Source organism: Salvelinus fontinalis, chromosome 8, assembly GCF_029448725.1.
Source record: "Salvelinus fontinalis isolate EN_2023a chromosome 8, ASM2944872v1, whole genome shotgun sequence".
NCBI lineage: Eukaryota > Metazoa > Chordata > Actinopteri > Salmoniformes > Salmonidae > Salvelinus > Salvelinus fontinalis.
The window spans coordinates 6,190,404-6,210,687 of NC_074672.1; the positions used below are offsets into that span (position 1 = coordinate 6,190,404).

At 45.2% G+C, this 20,284-nt stretch overlaps 1 protein-coding gene across 1 annotated transcript; it reads left to right on the top strand.

Annotated features, from left to right (window-relative positions):
* Positions 1-244: 244 nt before the first annotated feature.
* Positions 245-15,905, top strand: LOC129861416 (neoverrucotoxin subunit beta-like). Its single transcript, XM_055932807.1, has 2 exons — positions 245-335; positions 13,934-15,905. The coding sequence occupies exons 1-2, from the start codon at positions 245-247 to the stop codon at positions 15,394-15,396; spliced, it is 1,554 nt and encodes a 517-aa protein (XP_055788782.1). The 3' UTR covers positions 15,397-15,905.
* The last annotated feature ends 4,379 nt before the right edge of the window (positions 15,906-20,284 follow it).

The window sequence follows — 20,284 nt, forward strand, 5'->3', positions numbered from 1 at the left end:
GAGTGTTTTCTATCCAATAGTAATAATAATATGCATATTGTACGATCTAGAATAGAGTACAAGGCCGTTTCATTTGGGCACGATTTTTTCCCAAAGTGAAAATAGCGCCCCCTACACACTAACAGGTTAATCGCTGTCAACGATACTTTGTTTGTATTCAATAACCGCAGCGGGTTGTTCTAAATCAGAAACATTGTTGCCAGGAGCTATTACTCAACCTCGTACACTTTTGGTTTTTCCAGTCATGGACTCCAAGCCCATTGAGGTAGCAGCCCTAAGCAGGGCGCTGTATCCTGGCATGCTGTACGACTGTCGCAACGACTCCTTCATCCCAGGTACTGTACTCCATGTTCCATAATAACAGCAATAATAGTAGCCTAATGTAATAATAATAATGCAATCATTCGGCGTAGTCGTCTCGCATGTGACAAATAAAAGTTGATTTGATTTGATCTCCTTTGTCTTGATCGCATTGAGGGAGAGGTTATTGCCCTAGCACCACACAGCCAGGTCTCTGACCTCCTCTCTATAGGCTGTCTCATCGTTGTCGGTGATCAGGCCTACCACTGTTGTCATCTGCAAACTTAATGATGGTGTTGGAGTCGTGCCTGGCCATGCAGTCATGAGTGAACAGGTAGTACAGGAGAGGACTGAGCACCCACCACTAAGGGACCCAGTGTTGAGGATCAGCGTAGAGGATGTGTTGTTACCTACCCTGTTACCTACCACCTGATGTCCAGGATACAGTGTTAGAGGGGGGTGTTTAGTCCCAGGGTCCTTAGCTTAATGATGAGCTTTGAGGGCATTATGGTGTTGAATGCTGAGCTGTAGTCAATGAATAGCAATCTCACATAGGTGCTCATTTTGTCCATTTGGGAAAGGGCAGTGTGGAGTGCAATAGAGATGACATAATCTGTGGATCTGTGGGGGCAGTATGCAAATTGGAGTGGGTCTAGAGTTTCTGGGATAATGGTGTTGATGTGAGCCATGACCACATTAACAACATCCGGCGCCGAAACGAGATGGCCGCCTCGCTTCGCGTTCCTTGGAAAATATGCAGTATTTTGTTTTTTTATGTGTTATTTCTTACATCGGTACCCCAGGTAATCTTAGGTTTCATTACATACAGTCGGGAGGAACTACTGAATATACGATTAACGTCAACTCATCATCGTTCCTACCAGGAATATGACTTTCCCGAAACGGATCCAGTGTTTTGCCTTCCACCCAATACAATGGATCTGATCCCAGCCGGCGACCCTGTGCGACGCCGTAAAAGGGGCAAACGAGGCGGTCTCCTGGCCAGGCTTCGGAGACGGGCACGTCGCGCTCCACTCCCTAGCATACTACTCGCCAATGTCCAGTCTCTTGACAATAAGGTTGATGAAATCCGAGCACGGGTAGCATTCCAGAGAGACATCAGGGATTGCAACGTGCTCTGCTTCACGGAAACATGGCTAACTCAAGAGACGCTAACGGAGTCGGTGCAGCCAGCTGGTTTCTTCATGCATCGCGCCGACAGAAACAAACATCTTTCTGGTAAGAAGAGGGGCGGGGGGGTATGCCTTATGATTAACGAGACGTGGTGTGATCATCATAACAACACACAGGAACTCAAGTCATTCTGTTCACCTGATCTAGAACTCCTCACAATAAAATGTCGACCGCATTATCTACCAAGGGAATTCTCTTCAATGATAATCACAGCCGTATATATTCCCCCCCAAGCAGACACATCGATGGCCCTGAACGAACTTTATCTGACTCTTTGTAAACTGGAAACCACACACCCTGAGGCTGCATTCATCGTAGCTGGGGATTTTAACAAGGCTAATCTAAAAACAAAACTCCCTAAATTCTATCAGCATATCGATTGTGCTACCAGGGCTGGAAAAACCCTAGATCATTGTTATACTAATTTCCGCGACGCATATAAGGCCCTCCCCCGCCCCCCTTTCGGAAAAGCTGACCACGACTCCATTTTGTTGATTCCAGCCTACAAACAGAAACTAAAACAACAAGCTCCCGCGCTCAGGTCTGTTCAACGCTGGTCCGACCAATCTGATTCCACGCTTCAAGACTGCTTCGATCACGCGGATTGGGAATATGTTCCGCATTGCGTCCAACAACAATATTGACGAATATGCTGATTCGGTGAGCGAGTTCATTAGGAAGTGCATTGACGATGTCGTACCCACAGCAACGATTAAAACATTCCCAAACCAGAAACCGTGGATTGACGGCAGCATTCGCGTGAAACTGAAAGCGCGAACCACTGCTTTTAACCAGGGCAAGGTGACCGGAAGCATGACCGAATACAAACAGTGTAGCTATTCTCTCCGCAAGGCAATCAAACAGGCTAAGTCCCAGTACAGAGACAAAATCGAGTCGCAATTCAACAGCTCAGACACAAGAGGTATGTGGCAGGGTCTACAGTCAATCACGGATTACAAAAAGAAAACCAGCCCCGTCGCGGACCAGGATGTCTTGCTCCCAGACAGGCTAAACAACTTTTTTGCCCGCTTTGAGGACAATACAGTGCCACTGACACGGCCCCCTACCAAAACCTGCGGGCTCTCCTTCACTGCAGCCGAGGTGAGTAAAACATTTAAACGTGTTAACCCTCGCAAGGCTGCAGGCCCAGACGGCATTCCCAGCCGCGTCCTCAGAGCATGCGCAGACCAGCTGGCTGGTGTGTTTACGGACATATTCAATCAATCCTTATCCCAGTCTGCTGTTCCCACATGCTTCAAGAGGGCCACCATTGTTCCTGTTCCCAAGAAAGCTAAGGTAACTGAGCTAAACGACTACCGCCCCGTAGCACTCACTTCCGTCATCATGAAGTGCTTTGAGAGACTAGTCAAGGACCATATCACCTCCACCCTACCGGACACCCTAGACCCACTCCAATTTGCTTACCGACCCAATAGGTCCACAGACGACGCAATCGCAACCACACTGCACACTGCCCTAACCCATCTGGACAAGAGGAATACCCATGTGAGAATGCTGTTCATCGATTACAGCTCAGCATTTAACACCATAGTACCCTCCAAACTCGTCATCAAGCTCGAGACCCTGGGTCTCGACCCCGCCCTGTGCAACTGGGTCCTGGACTTCCTGACGGGCCGCCCCCAGGTGGTGAGGGTAGGTAACAACATCTCCACCCCGCTGATCCTCAACACTGGGGCCCCACAAGGGTGCGTTCTGAGCCCTCTCCTGTACTCCCTGTTCACCCACGACTGCGTGGCCATGCACGCCTCCAACTCAATCATCAAGTTTGCGGATGACACTACAGTGGTAGGCTTGATTACCAACAACGACGAGACGGCCTACAGGGAGGAGAGGTGAGGGCCCTCGGAGTGTGGTGTCAGGGAAATAACCTCACACTCAACGTCAACAAAACAAAGGAGATGATTGTGGACTTCAGGAAACAGCAGAGGGAGCACCCCCCTATCCACATCGACGGGTCAGTAGTGGAGAAGGTGGAAAGTTTTAAGTTCCTCGGTGTACACATCACGGACAAACTGAATTGGTCCACCCACACAGACAGCGTTGTGAAGAAGGCGCAGCAGCGCCTCTTCAACCTCAGGAGGCTGAAGAAATTCGGCTTGTCACCAAAAGCACTCACAAACTTCTACAGATGCACAATCGAGAGCATCCTGTCGGGCTGTATCACCGCCTGGTACGGCAACTGCTCCGCCCACAACCTTAAGGCTCTCCAGAGGGTAGTGAGGTCTGCAGAACGCATCACCGGGGGCAAACTACCTGCCCTCCAGGACACCTACACCACCCGATGTCACAGGAAGGCCATAAAGATCATCAAGGACAACAACCACCCAAGCCACTGCCTGTTCACCCCGCTATCATCCAGAAGGCGAGGTCAGTACAGGTGCATCAAAGCAGGGACCGAGTGACTGAAAAACAGCTTCTATCTCAAGGCCATCAGACTGTTAAACAGCCACCACTAACATTTAGCGGCCGCTGCCAACATACTGACTCAACTCCAGCCACTTTAAAAATGGGAATTGATGGAAATTATGTAAAAATGTACCACTAGCAACTTTAAACAATGCCACTTAATATAATGTTTACATACCCTACATTACCCATCTCATATGTATATACTGTACTCTATATCATCTACTGCATCTTGCCATCTTTATGTAATACATGTACCACTAGCCACTTTAAACTATGCCACTTTATGTTTACATACCCTACAGTACTCATCTCATATGTATATACCGTACTCTATACCATCTACTGCATCTTGCCTATGCCGTTCTGTACCACCACTCATTCATATATCTTTATGTACATATTCTTTATCCCTTTACACTTGTGTGTGTATAAGGTAGTAGTTGTGGAATTGTTAGGTTAGATTACTTGTTGGTTATTACTGCATTGTCGGAACTAGAAGCACAAGCATTTCGCTACACTCGCATTAACATCTGCTAACCATGTGTATGTGACAAATAAAATTTGATTTGATTTGATTTGATTTGACCAACCTTTCAATGCACTTCATAGCTACAGATGTGAGCGCTACGGGTTGGTAGTCATTTAGACAGGTTACCTTAGTGTTCTTGGGCACAGGGACTATGGTGGCCTGCCCCATAAAGGTTTACCTTCAGACACTGTTTAGATGTATAGTTTCTTACTGACACTGGGGCTTTTTGAGCTTTGCTATTGGTCTCTTTCTTTGCTGGCTCTTCTCCCACTTCTTATGGAGACTCTTCGGGTAGGCTCGCTCAATATAAATGGCGCCAGAGATGCGGGAAAGAGGAGTGTGTTGGGTGAATATGTAAAACAAACAAAAAAGTACAGGTGTTGTTTCTGCAGGAGACACATGGTGATGTGTTGAATGAAGTCGATTGGGGGCTCTGGTGGAAAGGGGCAAGTGTGTTGAGCCATGGAACAAATCTTAGTGCAGGGGTGGCAGTCCTTTTTGCACTAAAAAAATTTGCTCCTCAAAGGAGGTGTGTAGGGGTAGGCTGCTTGTTGTTAAAGCAGAAATTAACAACATGGGCTTTGTCTATATAAATGTGTATGCGCCTAATACAGGGAGAGAAAGAGGGGTTCTAGTTGGGAGTCTTAGACAGGAACTCTCACAGGTAGCGCCTGAGGAGACGCTGGTGGTCTGAGGGGACTGGAACTGGAAGAGAGGAGGAAGAGCCTCATTCAGTGTCAGTGGGAGTGTTACGCGACATCTTTAAACTTTCAGTGATACCCATCCCGGATCCGGGAGCATCCTCATCAAAAAGCTGACTAGCATAGCCTAACCTAACGGGACAGGGATATCATATAATATAATTTCATGAAATCACAAGTCCAATACAGCAAATGAAAGATAAACATCTTGTGAATCCAGCCATCATTTCCGATTTTTAAAATGTTTTACAGCGAAAACACAATATGTATTTATATTATTAGCTAACCACAATAGCCAAACACACAACGGCATGTTTTCACCATATTTCCACTGCATAGGTAGCTTTCACAAAACCCACAAATAGAGATAAAATTAATCACTAACCTTGAACAACTTCATCAGATGACAGTCTTATAACATCATGTTATACAATACATTTATGTTTTTTTCGAAAATGTGCATATTTGAGGTATAAATCATAGTTTTACATTGCAGCCACCATCACAAATAGCACCAAAGCAGCCAGAATAATTACAGAGAGCAACGTGAAATACATAAATACTCATCATAAAACATTTATGAAAAATACATGGTGTACAGCAAATGAAAGATAAACATCTTGTGAATCCAGCCAATATTTCCGATTTTTGAAGTGTTTTACAGCGAAAACACAATATAGAATTATATTAGCTCATCACAATAGCCAAACACACAACGCCATTTATCCACCGCCAACATAGCTTTCGCAAAAACCAGCAATAGATATAAAATTAATCACTAACCTTTGGACAACTTCATCAGATGACAGTCTTATAACATCATGTTATACAATACATTTATGTTTTGTTCGAAAAGGTGCATATTTAGAGCTGCAAATCGTGGTTATACGTCGTGAATACGTAGCAACAATTCACCAGAATCTCCGGAGATATTTTTGGACACTCACCTAATCTAACCAAAGAACTCATCATAAACTTTACATAAAAATACTTGTTGTATGGCAAATGAAAGATACACTGCTTCTTAATGCAACCGCTGTGTTAGATTTTTTAAAATAACTTTACCACAACATACAGCATGCAATATTGTGAGACAGCGCTCTCCAATTCTCCGCCGTGTTGGAGCCAACATATTCCACAGAAATACGAAATAACATCATAAATTTTATCTTACTTTTGCTGAGCTTCCATCAGAATGTTGTGCAAGGAGGCCTTGGTCCAGAATAAATCGTTGTTTGGTTTTAGAATGTCCATTTCTTCTCTCGAATTAGCAACTTTGGCTAGCCATGTCGAGCTCACGTGTCCTTCATCTCTTGGCGCAATCAACAAAAAATTCCAAAATTCCCAATAAACGTTGACTAAACTGGTCAAACTCGGTTGAAAATCCATCTTTATGATGTTATTATCATATGTATCCAATAAAATGAGAGCCGGAGCAATTCGTAGTGTATACCGAACGCTTTTCAGAAGACAATGTGAGGTTCCCCTGCGCGCCGTCGAAAACTGACAAAAGACCGGACCTGCCACTCCAAAAGGTCTTATTCGGCCTCACATCAAGCTAGACACCCCATTCAACCTTCTACTGCCTGTTGATATCGAGTGGAAGGCGTATGAAGTGCATACAGATCGATAAATAAAAGCCAGTTGAATAGGCAGGCCCTGACACAGCCTCATTTTCAGATTTTTCACTTCCTGTATGGAAGTTTGCTGCCAAATGGGTTCTGTTTTACTCACAGATATAATTCAAACAAAAGTTTTAGAAACTTCAGAGTGTTTTCTATCCAATAGTAATAATAATATGCATATTGTATGATCTAGAACAGAGTACGAGGCCATTTAATTTGGGCACGATTTTTTCCAAAGTGAAAACAGCGCCCCCCTATTCACAAGAATTAATCAGTTCGACCTAGTGGATGTTTGGAGAACTAAACATCCAAACACAAGACAGTATACATGGGTGAAGGTTTTCGGGGCTAGGGTGAGTGCAGCCCAACTTGATCGCTTTTACATGTCTAGGAATCGGAGCAACAGGCTGTTGGGCGCTACCATTCTCCCAGTGGGGTTTTCGGGTCACCACATAACCATGGCTCGGCTGTCTATTTCACCAGGGCCCCGGCAGGCATCCTATTGGAAGTTCAATGTAAAGCTCTTACAAGATGCAACCTTTTGCTCAGGTTTCCAGACCTTTTGGGAAAGGTGGGGGCAGCGAAGAGAGGAGTATGAGTCTGAGTCAATGGTGGGATGTGAGGAAAGTCCAAATTCGGGCTTTTCTGTCAACAGTACACAGCTCTCTCATCCTCAGAGGCTAGGAGAGTATTGGGGGTACTAGAGCGTTGTATTATTGAGATAGTGGGGCAAGGCAATGTAGGCCTCCAGGCTAATTTAGCCGAATTACGTAGGGAACTGGGCAGTTTTTTCCATGTTAAAGCAAAGGGAGCACATGTAAGAGCTAGGTTCTCCATGCTCAAGGAGATGGAGGCTCCCAGCTCCTTCTTCTTTGGTGTGGAAAGACAGAGCAGTGAAGCCAAGGGTATGCATTCTCTATGGCTGTCTGATGGGTGGGTGACCTCTGTGGTAGGTGAGATGCGGGAGCGGACTGTGGAGTTTTATACTGAGTTGTATAGGGCAGAAGTGTGTGATCCTATGTGTGCTCAGGTTTTGTTCGCAGGACTCCGTCAGCTCTCTCTGGCACAGAGGGATGAAATGGACATTCCTCTGTTTTGCCATGAACTGGCAAAAGCCGTAACCCAGATGTCCCCCGGTCATGCAACCCCCGGGGGTTGATTTATAAAAAATTCTGGGGAATAATTGGACAGGATTTCTTTTGCGTGTTGCGTGAATGCGTCGGGGTAGGAGAGTTGCCGATGAGCTGCCGTCGGGCGGCTCGGACTCTCCTGCCCATAAAAGGGGACTTGTGTGAACTTAAGAACTGGAGGCCTGTGGCATTACACTGAGCGGACAACAAGATATTTGCCAAGGTCCTCTCTAACAGGATGAAGTCCCATTTGGACTCGATAGTACATAAAGACCAAAAATACTGTGTACCGGGACGCTCAATCACGGACAACTTGTTCTTAATCAGGGACATGTTGGACTTGTCGAGAGGTTCAAATGTGAACTTTGGACTGGTCTCTTTAGATCAAGAGAAGGCTTTTGATAAAGTGGACCATGAGTATCTGTTTAATGTGATGTTTGGGTTTGGGAAGAGTTTTTTGACCTGTGTGAAGCTGTTGTATGCTGGGGCGTCATGTATGGTCAAGGTGGAAGGGGGGCTCAGTAGGCCAGTCTGGGTGAGATGGGGCATTAGACAAGGATGCCCTCTATCTGGGCAGTTATACACATTAGCCATTGAGACTTTTTTGGGACTGCTACGCAGGAGACTGCAGGGATTGTGCTGGACAGGCATGGATGTGGTGACAGGCATAGCAGTGTCAGCATATGCAGATGACGTTTCTGTGATGGTCAGGGATGGTCAGGATATGCAGGCACTAGAGACTAGTCTGAAGGTGTACGAGGGAGCTTCTTCAGCTAAGGTGACCTGGGGCAAGAGCAAAGTTCTGTTATGTGGGGCATGGGGAGATAGGGCTCCTCCTCTGCTTCCAGAGGGTTTGCAGTGGGGTTGTGAAGGGCTTAAAGTGTTGGGGGTGTACCTGGGCTCGGAGAAGTGGTTCAGGAAGAACTGGGAGGGGCTGTCACAGGCAGTGGTGTCAAGACTGGCCAGGTGGAGGAGGCTCCTGTCCCAAGTGTCATACAGAGGGAGGGTGCTGATAAACAACAACCTGGTGGCATTTCCCTTGTGGCATAAACTGGCTGTTCTCAACACCCCCCCCCCCCCCCCCCCTGGTTGGGCCATCACTGGCTGAGGGCGGCAGTGTTGTACATGACCATCCACGAAGGAGGACAGGGCCTGATGGAACTGGAGAGCAGGATGGCTGCTTTCCGGCTACAGGCAGTGCAGAGACTGCTGTACCATACTGATGTTGGCTGGAGGGAACCAGCATGCGCTGCTGAGGAGAGCTGGCGGATTAGGGTTGGACTGGCAGCTGTTCCTCGTGAAGCTGGAGAGGCTGAGTACAGCAGGTCTCTCGAATTTTTACTCTGCAGTGCTATAGGCATGGCAGCTGCTAAGGCCCACACGAGAAGGGGGTGTGGAGCCTGGGCTGTGGGTGTGGGAGGAGACTATCTTCAACAACCCAGCCATCCCTTTGAGATCGGTTCAATCGGCCACACTGCAGAGGCAACTGATGGCAGTGGGTTTACAAAGGCTGGGTGACCTGAGACTGCTGGGAGAGGAGGGGTGGAAAACCCCGGAAGTCTTGGCACAACAAACAAGAATAACGTCTCTTAGGCTGCTGGAGAGATTCCTGGAGGAGGTCCAGGAGGCACTGTCTGAGCCGGTAAGGGGGGTGTTTGAGCAGCCAAAGGGGGAGGGGCAACCAATGTTTCCGCGACTGCAGGTGACAGCAGAGACTGGAGACCGGCAAGGGGGTCTGGAGGACTTGTTAGATTTTAACACTCTGAAGGGGTGGGAGGTATAGCCCTCTACAACCACTGCGTTAAGGTTAGGAACATTAGGAGCCTAACAGGAGTGAAGGCACATCAGTGGCAGGGGGTATGTGGGGCGGAGAGTATGGTGGGTTTTAGTTGGAGGGGGCTCTACAAACCCCCAGTACCAAAGAAGTAATGTCACCTCCAATGGAGGGTTCTTCATGGAGCCCTGGACACTAACAGCTGGTTGGCACGGGGTTGAACCGGGAATCAGGCAGGGGTGTCCTTTCTGTGTAACGAAAGAAACTGTGATTCATGTGTTTTCTGTCTGCACCAGGTTAATGCAACCGCTGTGTCAGATTTCAAAAAGCTTTACGGCAAAAGCACAATATTCAATAATCTGAGAACAGCGTTCAGCAACAAAAGGAAGCCATACAGTTACCCGCCAACTCGTGCAGTCAACAAAACTCATAAATAGTATTATAAATCTTCACTTACCTTTACTGATATTCATCGGAATGCACTCCCAGGACTCCCACTTCCACAAGAAATGTTTGTTTTGTTCGGTAATGGCCATCATTTATGTCCAAATAGCTATTTTTGTTAGTGTGTTTGGTAAACATATCCAAAGTCAGGAAGCGCGTTCACTAAAAGCAGATGAAATGTCAAAAAGTTCCGTAACAGTCAATAGAAACATGTCAAACGATGAATTGAATCAATCTTTAGAATGTTTTTAACATAAATCTTCAATAACGTTCCAACCGGAGAATTCCATTGCCTTCAGATGTGCGATGGAACAGAACTGCCTCTCATGTGAACGTGCATGGTCAGAGCATGGTCACCTCATGGCAGACCTGACTCATTCCTGTCTCCTTCGGCCCCACTTCACAGTAGAGGCATCAGACAAGGTTCTACAGACAGTTGACACCTAGTGTAAGTCCTAGGAAGTGCAAATAGATCCATATCCCACTGTGTATTCAATAAGGGCAGGGTTGAAAATCGACCAACCTCAGATTTCTCACTTCCTGTTTGGATTTCTTCTCAGGTTTTTGCCTGCCATATGAGTTCTGTTATACTCACAGACATCATTCAAAACGTTTTAGAAACTTCAGAGTGTTTTCTATCCAATACTAATAATAATATGCATATATTAGCAACTGGGACTGAGGAGCAGGCAGTTTACTATGGGCACCTCTGGGCACCTTTCATCCAAGCTACTCAATACTGCACCTGCAGCCTAAGAAGACTTTTTGTCACGTTTTAGTGAACGCGCTTTGTGACTTGGAATTGTTTACCAAACGCGCTAACCAAAGTAGCTAATTGGACATAAATAACGGACATTATCGAACAAATCAAGCATTTATTGTGGACCTGGGATTCCTGGGAATGCATTCTGATGAAGATCAAAGGTAAGGAAATATTTATCATGTATTTTCTGGTTTCTGTTGACTTCAACATGGCGGCTAATTTGACTCTTGTTCTGAGCTCCGTCTCAGATTATTGCATGGTTTGCTTTTTCCGTAAAGTTTTTTTGAAATCTGATTCAGCAGTTGCATTAACGTCTTATGTCTGCAATCCCGGTAACGGAATGATATGACAACAGCCAGTGAAAGTGCAGGGCGCCAAATTCAAAATAACAGAAATCTCATAATTAAAATTTCTCAGACATACATGTGTCTTATACCATTTTAAAGGTAATCTTGTTGTTAATCCCGCCAAAGTGTCCGATTTCAAATATACTTTCAGCGAAAGCACTACAAATGATTATGTCAGGTCACACCAAACCACAATAAGCACAGCCATTTTTCCTGCGAAAGATATCAGTCACAAAAAGCACAAATAGAGATAAAATTAATCACTAACCTTTGACGATCTTCATCAGATGACACTCATAGGACTTCATGTTACACAATACATGCATGTTTTGTCTGATAAAGTTCATATTTATATAAAAAAAATCAGAGTTTACATTGGCGCGTTACATTCACTAGTTCCAAAAACATCCAGTGATAGTGCATAGCCACATCGTTTCAACAGAAATACTCATCATAAATGTAGATGATAGTACAAGTTATACACATGGAATTATAGATATACCTCTCCTTAAGAACAAGTGTATCTTTAATTATATGTAAAACATGTATCTTTCATCAAAGTTTATGATGAGAATTTATGTTATTTGACGTGGCTCTCTGCAATTTCTCCAGATATTTTGGAGGCATTTCTGAACTTGGCGCCAATGTAAACTGAGGTTTTTGGATATAAATATGAACATCGAACAAAACATCGAACAAAACATATATGTATTGTGTAACATGAAGTCCTATGAGTGTCATCTGATGAAGATCATCAGAGGTTAGTGATGCCTTCTCCTTAAAACTTCTTATGGCTGCAATCCCGTTAATGGGATGATATGACAACAGCCAGTGAAAGTGCAGGGCGCCAAATTTAAAACAACAGAAATCTCATAATTAACATTCCTCAAACATAAATGTGTCTTATACCATTTTAAAGGTAATCTTGTTGTAAATCCAGCCACAGTGTCCGATTTCAAAAAGGCTTTACGACGAAAGCAAACCAAACGATTATGTTACTTCAGAGCCAAGTCACAGAAAAACACAGCCAAATTTCCAGCCAAAGAGAGGAGTCACAAAAAGCAGAAATATAGATAAAATGAATCACTAACCTTTGATGATCTTCATCAGATGACACTCATAGGACTTCATGTTACACAATACATGTATGTTTTGTTCGGTAAAGTTCATATTTATATCCAAAACATCTGAGTTTATATTGGTGCGTTATGTTCAGTAGTTCCAAAACATCCGGTGATTTTGCAGAGTCACATCAATTTACAAAAATAGTCATCACAAATGTTTATGAAAATACAAGTGTTGTACATGGAATTTTAGATCCACTTCTCCTTAATGCAACCGCTGTGTCAGATTCTTTTTTAACTTTACGGAAAAAGTAAACCTTGCAATAATCTGAGTACGGCGCTCAGACGACAAATCAACCCAAAGAGATATCCACCATGTTGGAGTCAACAGATGTCAGAAATAGCATCACAAATATTCACTTACCTTTGATGATCTTCATCAGAATGCACTCCCAGGAATCCCAGTTCCACAATAAATGTTTGTTTTGTTCGATAATGTCCATCATTTATGTCCAAATTCCTCCTTGTTGTTTGCACGTTCAGTACACAATCTAAACTCACGACGCACGTGCAAGTCCAGCGGAAAGTACGGACGAAGAGTCCAAAAAGTTCCGTTACAGTCCGTAGAAACATGTCAAACGATGTACAGAATCAATCTTTAGGATGTTTTAAACAGAAATCTTCAATAATGTTCCAACCGGAGAATTCCTTTGTCTTCAGACATGCGATGGAACGCAGCTAACTCTCACATGAACGCGCATGGTCAGCGCATGGTCAGCTCGTGGCACTCTGGGAGAGACCTTACTCAATCTTTTCTCATTCGCCCTCACTTCACAGTAGAAGCATCAAACAAGGTTCTAAAGACTGTTGACATCTAGTGGAAGCCTTGGGAAGTGCAACATGATCCCATTTCCACTGCATCTTGGATAAGCAAAGAGTTGAAAATCCAACTTCCTAGTTGGATTTATTCTCAGGTTTTTGCCTGTCATATGAGTTATGTTACACTCACAGACATCATTCAAACAGTTTTAGAAATTTCAAAGTGTTCTCTATCCAAATATACTGATAATATGCATATCCTAGGATCTGGGCCTGAGTAGCAGGCAATTTACTCTGGGAACGCTTTTCATCCGGACGTGAAAATACTGCCCCTACCCAGAAGTTAATGGGATGGTCTCTGCGCGCCTTAGGGTTGAGTTTGAGTACTATAGAATGATAAAAAAGTGTGGAGATGTTTCAGGAGATATGGTGTGTTGGGGGGGGGGGCTGTCTGTATAGCTGGGGAAGATGTTTTGGATGTACGGTTGTAGAAGTGGATATTGTTTTGGGTATTGTGATGTTGGTTTGTATCATGTGGTAGATGGAAAGGTGAGTATGGTACATGTATGCAGTACATATATTTTGTTTATTTATTTTTAAGTGGGGGTAAGTTTTTTAAATGAAATGAGAAAGTTTCAGTAAAGAAAGACAAAAAGTCAAGTCTCTCTCTCTCTCTCTCTCTCTCTCTCTCTCTCTCTCTCTCTCTCTCTCTCTCTCTCTCTCTCTCTCTCTCTCTCTCTCTCTCTCTCTCTCTCTCTCTCTCTCTCTCTCTCTGTCTCTCTCTCTCTCTCTCTCTCCCTCTCTCTCTCTCAGGTGTCGCCCTCTGGGACACTGAAGCTATAAAAAAAAACCTTGATGTCCATCAACATCCAAGCTCAGATTTCACAATCTCAACCTCCAACTCCTTGATGGTGAAGTCCAATCTGCTGGACGTGAGTGCTTCACTGAAGGCCAGCTTCATGGGGGGACTGATAGAGGTGGAGGGGTCAGCGAAGTATCTGAAGGATGACGTCTCCTCTGCAAGGCAGTGCAGGGTCACTATGAAATGCAGCAAGACTGTTCGCTACGAGCAGCTGACCATGAGCAACCTGGGTAAGATTACCTACCCCTGGATGCTTGATAAGCATACAGCCACTCACATCATCACAGCCGTGCTGTACGGGGCTCAAGCCTTCATGGTTTTCGACCAGATGGCTTCTACAGAAGAACAGAAGCAGGAGATCCAGGGGACCCTGCATATGATGGTCAAGAAGATCCCTATGTTCTCCATCGAAGGGGAGGGAAAGGTGCAATTGACAGAAGAGGAGAAGACGACTGCAGATCGGTTCAGCTGCAGGTTCCACGGCGATTTTGATATAAAACAGAATCCCACCACTTACCTGGAAGCCATCGAGGTGTATAAAACACTACCAGGGTTGCTGGGGGAGAAGGGGGAAAAGGCTGTGCCTGTGAAAGTGTGGCTCTACCCTATGATGAAGCTGCACTCCAACGCTGCTCAGCTGTTGCGAGAGATCAGCGTGGATCTGGTCTCCCAGGTCGAGAAGGTGCTGGACTTGTTCAAAGAGGTCAACGTGAGAGCAAATGACATGATCGGCGACAGCTTTCTCAACCAGTTTGAAGATCTGAAAGACAAACTGGGACTGTTCCAGCAGAATTTCCTACAGTATAAAACAGTGTTTGAGAAAGCTGTGTCCAGGGTCCTGCCAGCTATCCGGGGGTGCGGAGAAAAGGAGCAGAAGCTGGTTGATATACTGAACACCCACAATGATTCTCAATTCACCAGCAGCAAGATGAAGAAGTGGCTGGACGAGAAGGAGATTGAAATGAACCTGTTGAGATCCTACACTGATATGCTGAAAGACTTTCCCATCATGAACTCAAGAGTCAAACTTTTCAAAGTCCTCTTCGATCCCATGATTGAGACTGTCGTCTGCTTCACCTCCACCTCTCTGCAAAACAAAGAGCCATATCTCTCTAACCTGACCCAGTGCCTCCAATCTGATGATTTCAGGAAGCTGGAGAAGAATGATAGTTTTGTACCAAGTGCCCCTGAAGAGGAGACCCAGCCATGGTACACCTCCCCTGAGCTCTCAAAGAAAATTAGAGATATCATTCGGCGGTTCTGCGTTATTTCAGAGAATCATCAAACCGACAATAAATTCAGATTCATTGTGGCCTCGATCTCAGACCCCTCTGATCCCGGAGTCTCCATTCGCACGTACCGCTGTGGGGAAATTGGATTTCCAATCGATGCTCCAACATCCCATGGTGACTGAAAAGTTTGGACCACACAAAGTGGAGGAGAGAGCAGTGAAGACAGCAGCTGAGACAGGCACAGAGCCAGGTCAGGAGAAGTGAACAGCCACGGACACACCTGACACATCAGGGCTGCAGGCTGCTTGTGCAGCCAGTGCGGAGACTGAGCTTTTGCCTTTGTTTTTATTTCAGTGTAACAATCTGTCCAGCGTGTGAAGAAACCACTTCACTTTCTTTCTTCTGTCCAGTATTCTCTTTCTTTTGAAAAGTCTTTCTAAATATTATTTCAACAACATTTTTTTCCATCTGTTTTCTGATTTGTCTCTCTCCATGCTCTATTAGGATGAGGTGGAGGGGTGTGGGGGGGATTTAAAACTCAACTCCCAACAGACTGGTTTGTAAAAAAATAAATAACTCAATACTGAAACAATAAGCAGCTTAGAAATGACTGATAACTCAATTTATATTATTTTAACACAAGTCTATATATGGGGAAATGTAATGGCCTATCTGTACACCTGCAAATCAATCCACGATTCACTAATAAATAAAGTACATTTCTTTGAAATTCACCATTGTCTTTGTGTGTCATTTGGTCACGGTTGAGAATGTATGTAGCCTGGGGGTCTGAATGACTAGGGTGTTATGGGGTACCACGTGCACCAGTTCAATCCCCAGGTGCACCAGTTCAATCACCAGGTGCTCAGGCTGGACTTAGTGCAATGAGAGAGAAGTATGACCTTTATGCCCTAGTCGGCTGGCCCTCGCTACATGTTCGTCGTCAGACCCACTGGCTCCAGGTCATCTACAAGGCTATGCTAGGTAAAGTGCCGCCTTATCTCAGTTCACTGGTCACGATGGCTACACCCACCCGTAGCACGCGCTCCAGCAGGTGTATCTCACTGATCATCCCTAAAGCCAAAACCTCATTTGGACGCCTTTCCTTCCAGTTCTCTGCTGCCTGCGACTGGAATGAATTGCAAAAATCTCTGAAGTTGGAGACTTTTATCTCCCTCAACAACTTTAAACATCTGCTATCCGAGCAGCTAACCGATCGCTGCAGCTGTACATAGTCCATCGGTATATAGCCCACCCAATTTACCTACCTCACCCCCCCATACTGCTTTTATTTATTTACTTTTCTGCTCTTTTGCACACCAGTATCTCGACTTGCACATGATCATCTGATGATTTATCACTCCAGTGTTAATCTGCTAAATTGTAATTATTCGATTTATTGCCTACCTCCTCATGCCTTTTGCACACATTGTATATAGATTCTCTTTTTTCTACCATGTTATTGACTTGTTTATTGTTTACTCCATGTGTAACTCTGTGTTGTTGTCTGTTCACACTGCTATGCTTTATCTTGGCCAGGTCGCAGTTGCAAATGAGAACTTGTTCTCAACTAGCCTACCTGGTTAAATAAATAAAGGTGAAATAAAAATAAATAAAAATAAAACTCCATAAGTTGACCAATGGCGCCCTCAAGTGACCGTTCCCGGTAGTGGGGTGCTCCCAAAGCGGACATGGAAGTCTGGATGCCCCCTAAAAGCATTTAAAACCGTTTTGAAAATCGTGACTGGTAACCCAAAACATGAAACATAGAATATTTTCGTGAAGAAAAAACATAGTGCAATGAACAGATATGTCTGGACTTAGTCGTTTTTCTGAACTTTTTTAAAAACCTCCATAAATCACTCAGGCCGTAGGGGTCTCCCATAGTGGGCATGGAGGTCTGTATGCCCCCTAAATGCATTTAAAACCGTTTTGAAAATTGTGCCTGGTAACCCAAAAATAAAACCTGGTGCACGGTTGGACTTAGTCTCTAGAGCGAAAGGAAAAAGTGGGCACTCTGTCACTTTTTTGACCAATTTCTGAAATGTTCAAATAATTATAAAAAATACTTCCCGAGGGGCTAGAGGTCCCAAATTTTGGCTCATACCCTCTCTCGTGATGGGCAACAATTACTCATGTTCAGCTATTGGCCCCGCCATCCCACTTCTTTCCAAAAATTTCAACATGATTTTCTATTAAAATGTTTTATTGAAAAACGGTTTTAACTAGATGTAAGTAAATGCTGATTGACAATAAAGTATTATTTTGATGTATGTAAAAAAAATATGGTATGCAATTCCTATGTAGAGAAGGTTCTCTCTGGGAGTTGTTCAATATGACTTCAACTTGTACAGGGCACTCTTGTAAAATGTATGTTTAATCTCAATGTGACTCCCTGTTTAAATAAAAGTTAAATACAATTTTAAAAAACATCAACACAAACACAGGATATGGGGTACACATGGTAACACATCATTACATACTAAGCCCTACTGCACCATTCCAGCATCTGGAATTGACTCAACATGTTTGAGGTGGGGGATCAATACATGTGGGGGAAGAGGTGGCTGTCGAATGTATGATTCTGATATGTACAGTTAAGTTCATTGTATGTGTTTGGGGGGGTGGGGGGGGGGCGTCCATGTTTGTGTCCGTACTCTGAGGTGTGTTTGAATATGAATGAGCAGCAGTGTTGTGATGTGTCCTGTCCCGTCCTTGCAGAGTGATCTTCCTTGGCCTCATCACATGTCTCAGTGGCTCCTCCACGGTACAGCCCCCACACTCATCGCTAGAGATCGAACTTCAGACTCCTTCCAAAACCACTGAACCCCTCAACACACCGAAAGAGATTACGGTGCACACCCTTAGAGGGAGCCGAAACAGGATAACTCCCTCCAAACTCACAAAGACACAGAGGAGGAGGAACTATCCAACACCCAGGGAGAGAGAACGAGTGACCTCAGTCGAACACAGAAAGAGGAGGTGGAAGAGGCGTTAGATAGAGGAGGAGGTTACCCCAGAGGCAATTCCTCCTGTTCATGTGAGCAAGAAAGAGCAGAAGGCTTCTGATCAGCCAAATGGCAGGCAGAGGGAGAGGTCATAGTGATTCACACCCACAGAGAGAAAGACAACCCACACAACCTCTTGGTTGAGATGAACCACACAGCGGTAGAGGCAGAGGGCCTTCAGGGCTAGCCAGTCAGCCTGCCTGCTCTGATCCTCAAGTCAATTGTATTTAAATTCATGTTCATTAAAGATTTTTATTCAAGAATTTAAAAGTCCCATTTACTTAATGATCATTTTTCACTGTGTTCAACCCTCAAGAACCAGGGTGAGTCTGGGTCGCCCTTTTACTGGGCAAACACAACTTGCATATCGTCATAGACTAGGCCGAAACGTTAATCTTTTAACCTTGCTTGAATAAAACAATGCATAAAATTGGCATGTTTCCCAGGTATTTACATAACCTACTCCACACTTGCAAAGTGAAACTTTATAGAAAAGTTCTGAAATTAAGTAGTAAACAGAAGAAAAGCAGAATTGAGTCCAATTATAAAGCAAATAATTTAATGGTCTATGGTTCAATCCCATTTCTGAATGTCTGATGAATAATTAATATTGTTCCTCCTCTTCCTTGTGGCAGGCGCAGCAGCACACTGCCCTCCAAAGCCTGCAAAACAATCGCCGGACTGCCCCTTTCCTAGCTCTGCATGGAACATCCAGTGTCACGTCCTTGGTGACGTGTTGGGTGACATCCGGGATGACCACAGCAACATCCTCTGGAAAGGGAAAAAAGAGGAACAGAATGTAAACAAATGCAAACCGTAGCTTCTAAACACTGGCCATTTGAAAGGTTCTACTAAGATGTCATGACAAACGGCACCTGTCAGAGTGCTTTCTAAGTGTTACTCACCTGCCTGGATGTCAGCTGGCAGAGTGGCGAAGACGGCCATCGTGATAGTCCTTTCTTCAGGTGGGACGTCCACAACCTCCAAGAGGGAAGAGATGGGCTCTGCCTCTGTGTAAGTGGTGATGTCTTTAACCTACCAGGCTGGGAAGATGCCAGGGTCTGCCTCTGTGTAAGTGGTGATGTCTTTAACCTCCAGGTGGGAAGAAGCCTGGTCTGCCTCTGTGTAAGTGGTGATGTCTTTAACCTCCAGGTGGGAAGAAGCCTGGTCTGCCTCTATGTTAGGGGTGGTGTCCACAACCTCCAGGTGGGAAGAAGCCTGGTCTGCCTCTTTGTTAGGGTTGGTGTCCACAACCTCCAGGTGGGAAGAAGCCTGGTCTGCCTCTGTGTTAGAGGTGATGTCCACAACCTCCAGTTGGGAAGAAGCCTGGTCTGCCTCTGTGTTAGGGGTGATGTCTTTAACCTCCAGGTGGGAAGAAGCCTGGTCTTCCTCTGTATTAGGGGTGATGTCTTTAACCTCCAGGTGGGAAGATGCCGGGTCTGCCTCTATGTTAGGGGTGGTGTCCACAACCTCCAGGTGGGAAGAAGCCTGGTCTGCCTCTGTGTTAGGGGTGATGTCCACAACCTCCAGGTGGGAAGAAGCCTGGTCTGCCTCTGTGTTAGGGGTGATGTCCACAACCTCCAGGTGGGAGGAAGCCGCGTCTGCGTCTGTTATGGGTGACAACAACAATCCTGATGAGCTCTACTACTACAATGCACCAAGATGTCATCACAACAGGCATCTGTCAGAATGCTCTCTATCATTGCTACTCACCTGCTTGGATGTCAGCTGGTAGTGTGGTGGAGACAGCCACCGCGAGGACAGGGGGGACTGGTAGGGTGGCTGCAGGGGGCTGGAAGCAGCTCTGCACCTCGTCCGCCACAAAGGCACAGACAGAGCTCATATAAAAAGGGCTCTGGAGGTCATCCGTGGAGAAGGACTGACTGATTCTCCCGAGGATCGACCGCACAGAGTCAAAAGCAGCAGCCCGGGAGAAAGGGATGTGAGGGGAAGGGTCCTTTAACATGCAGGAGAGCTTCTCCACTACAGCCGCCACCATGCCCACGGCCATCCCGCTTATAAGGATTGGGTGCTCTGAATGGCCTTCCTCTGGCTGAAGCCA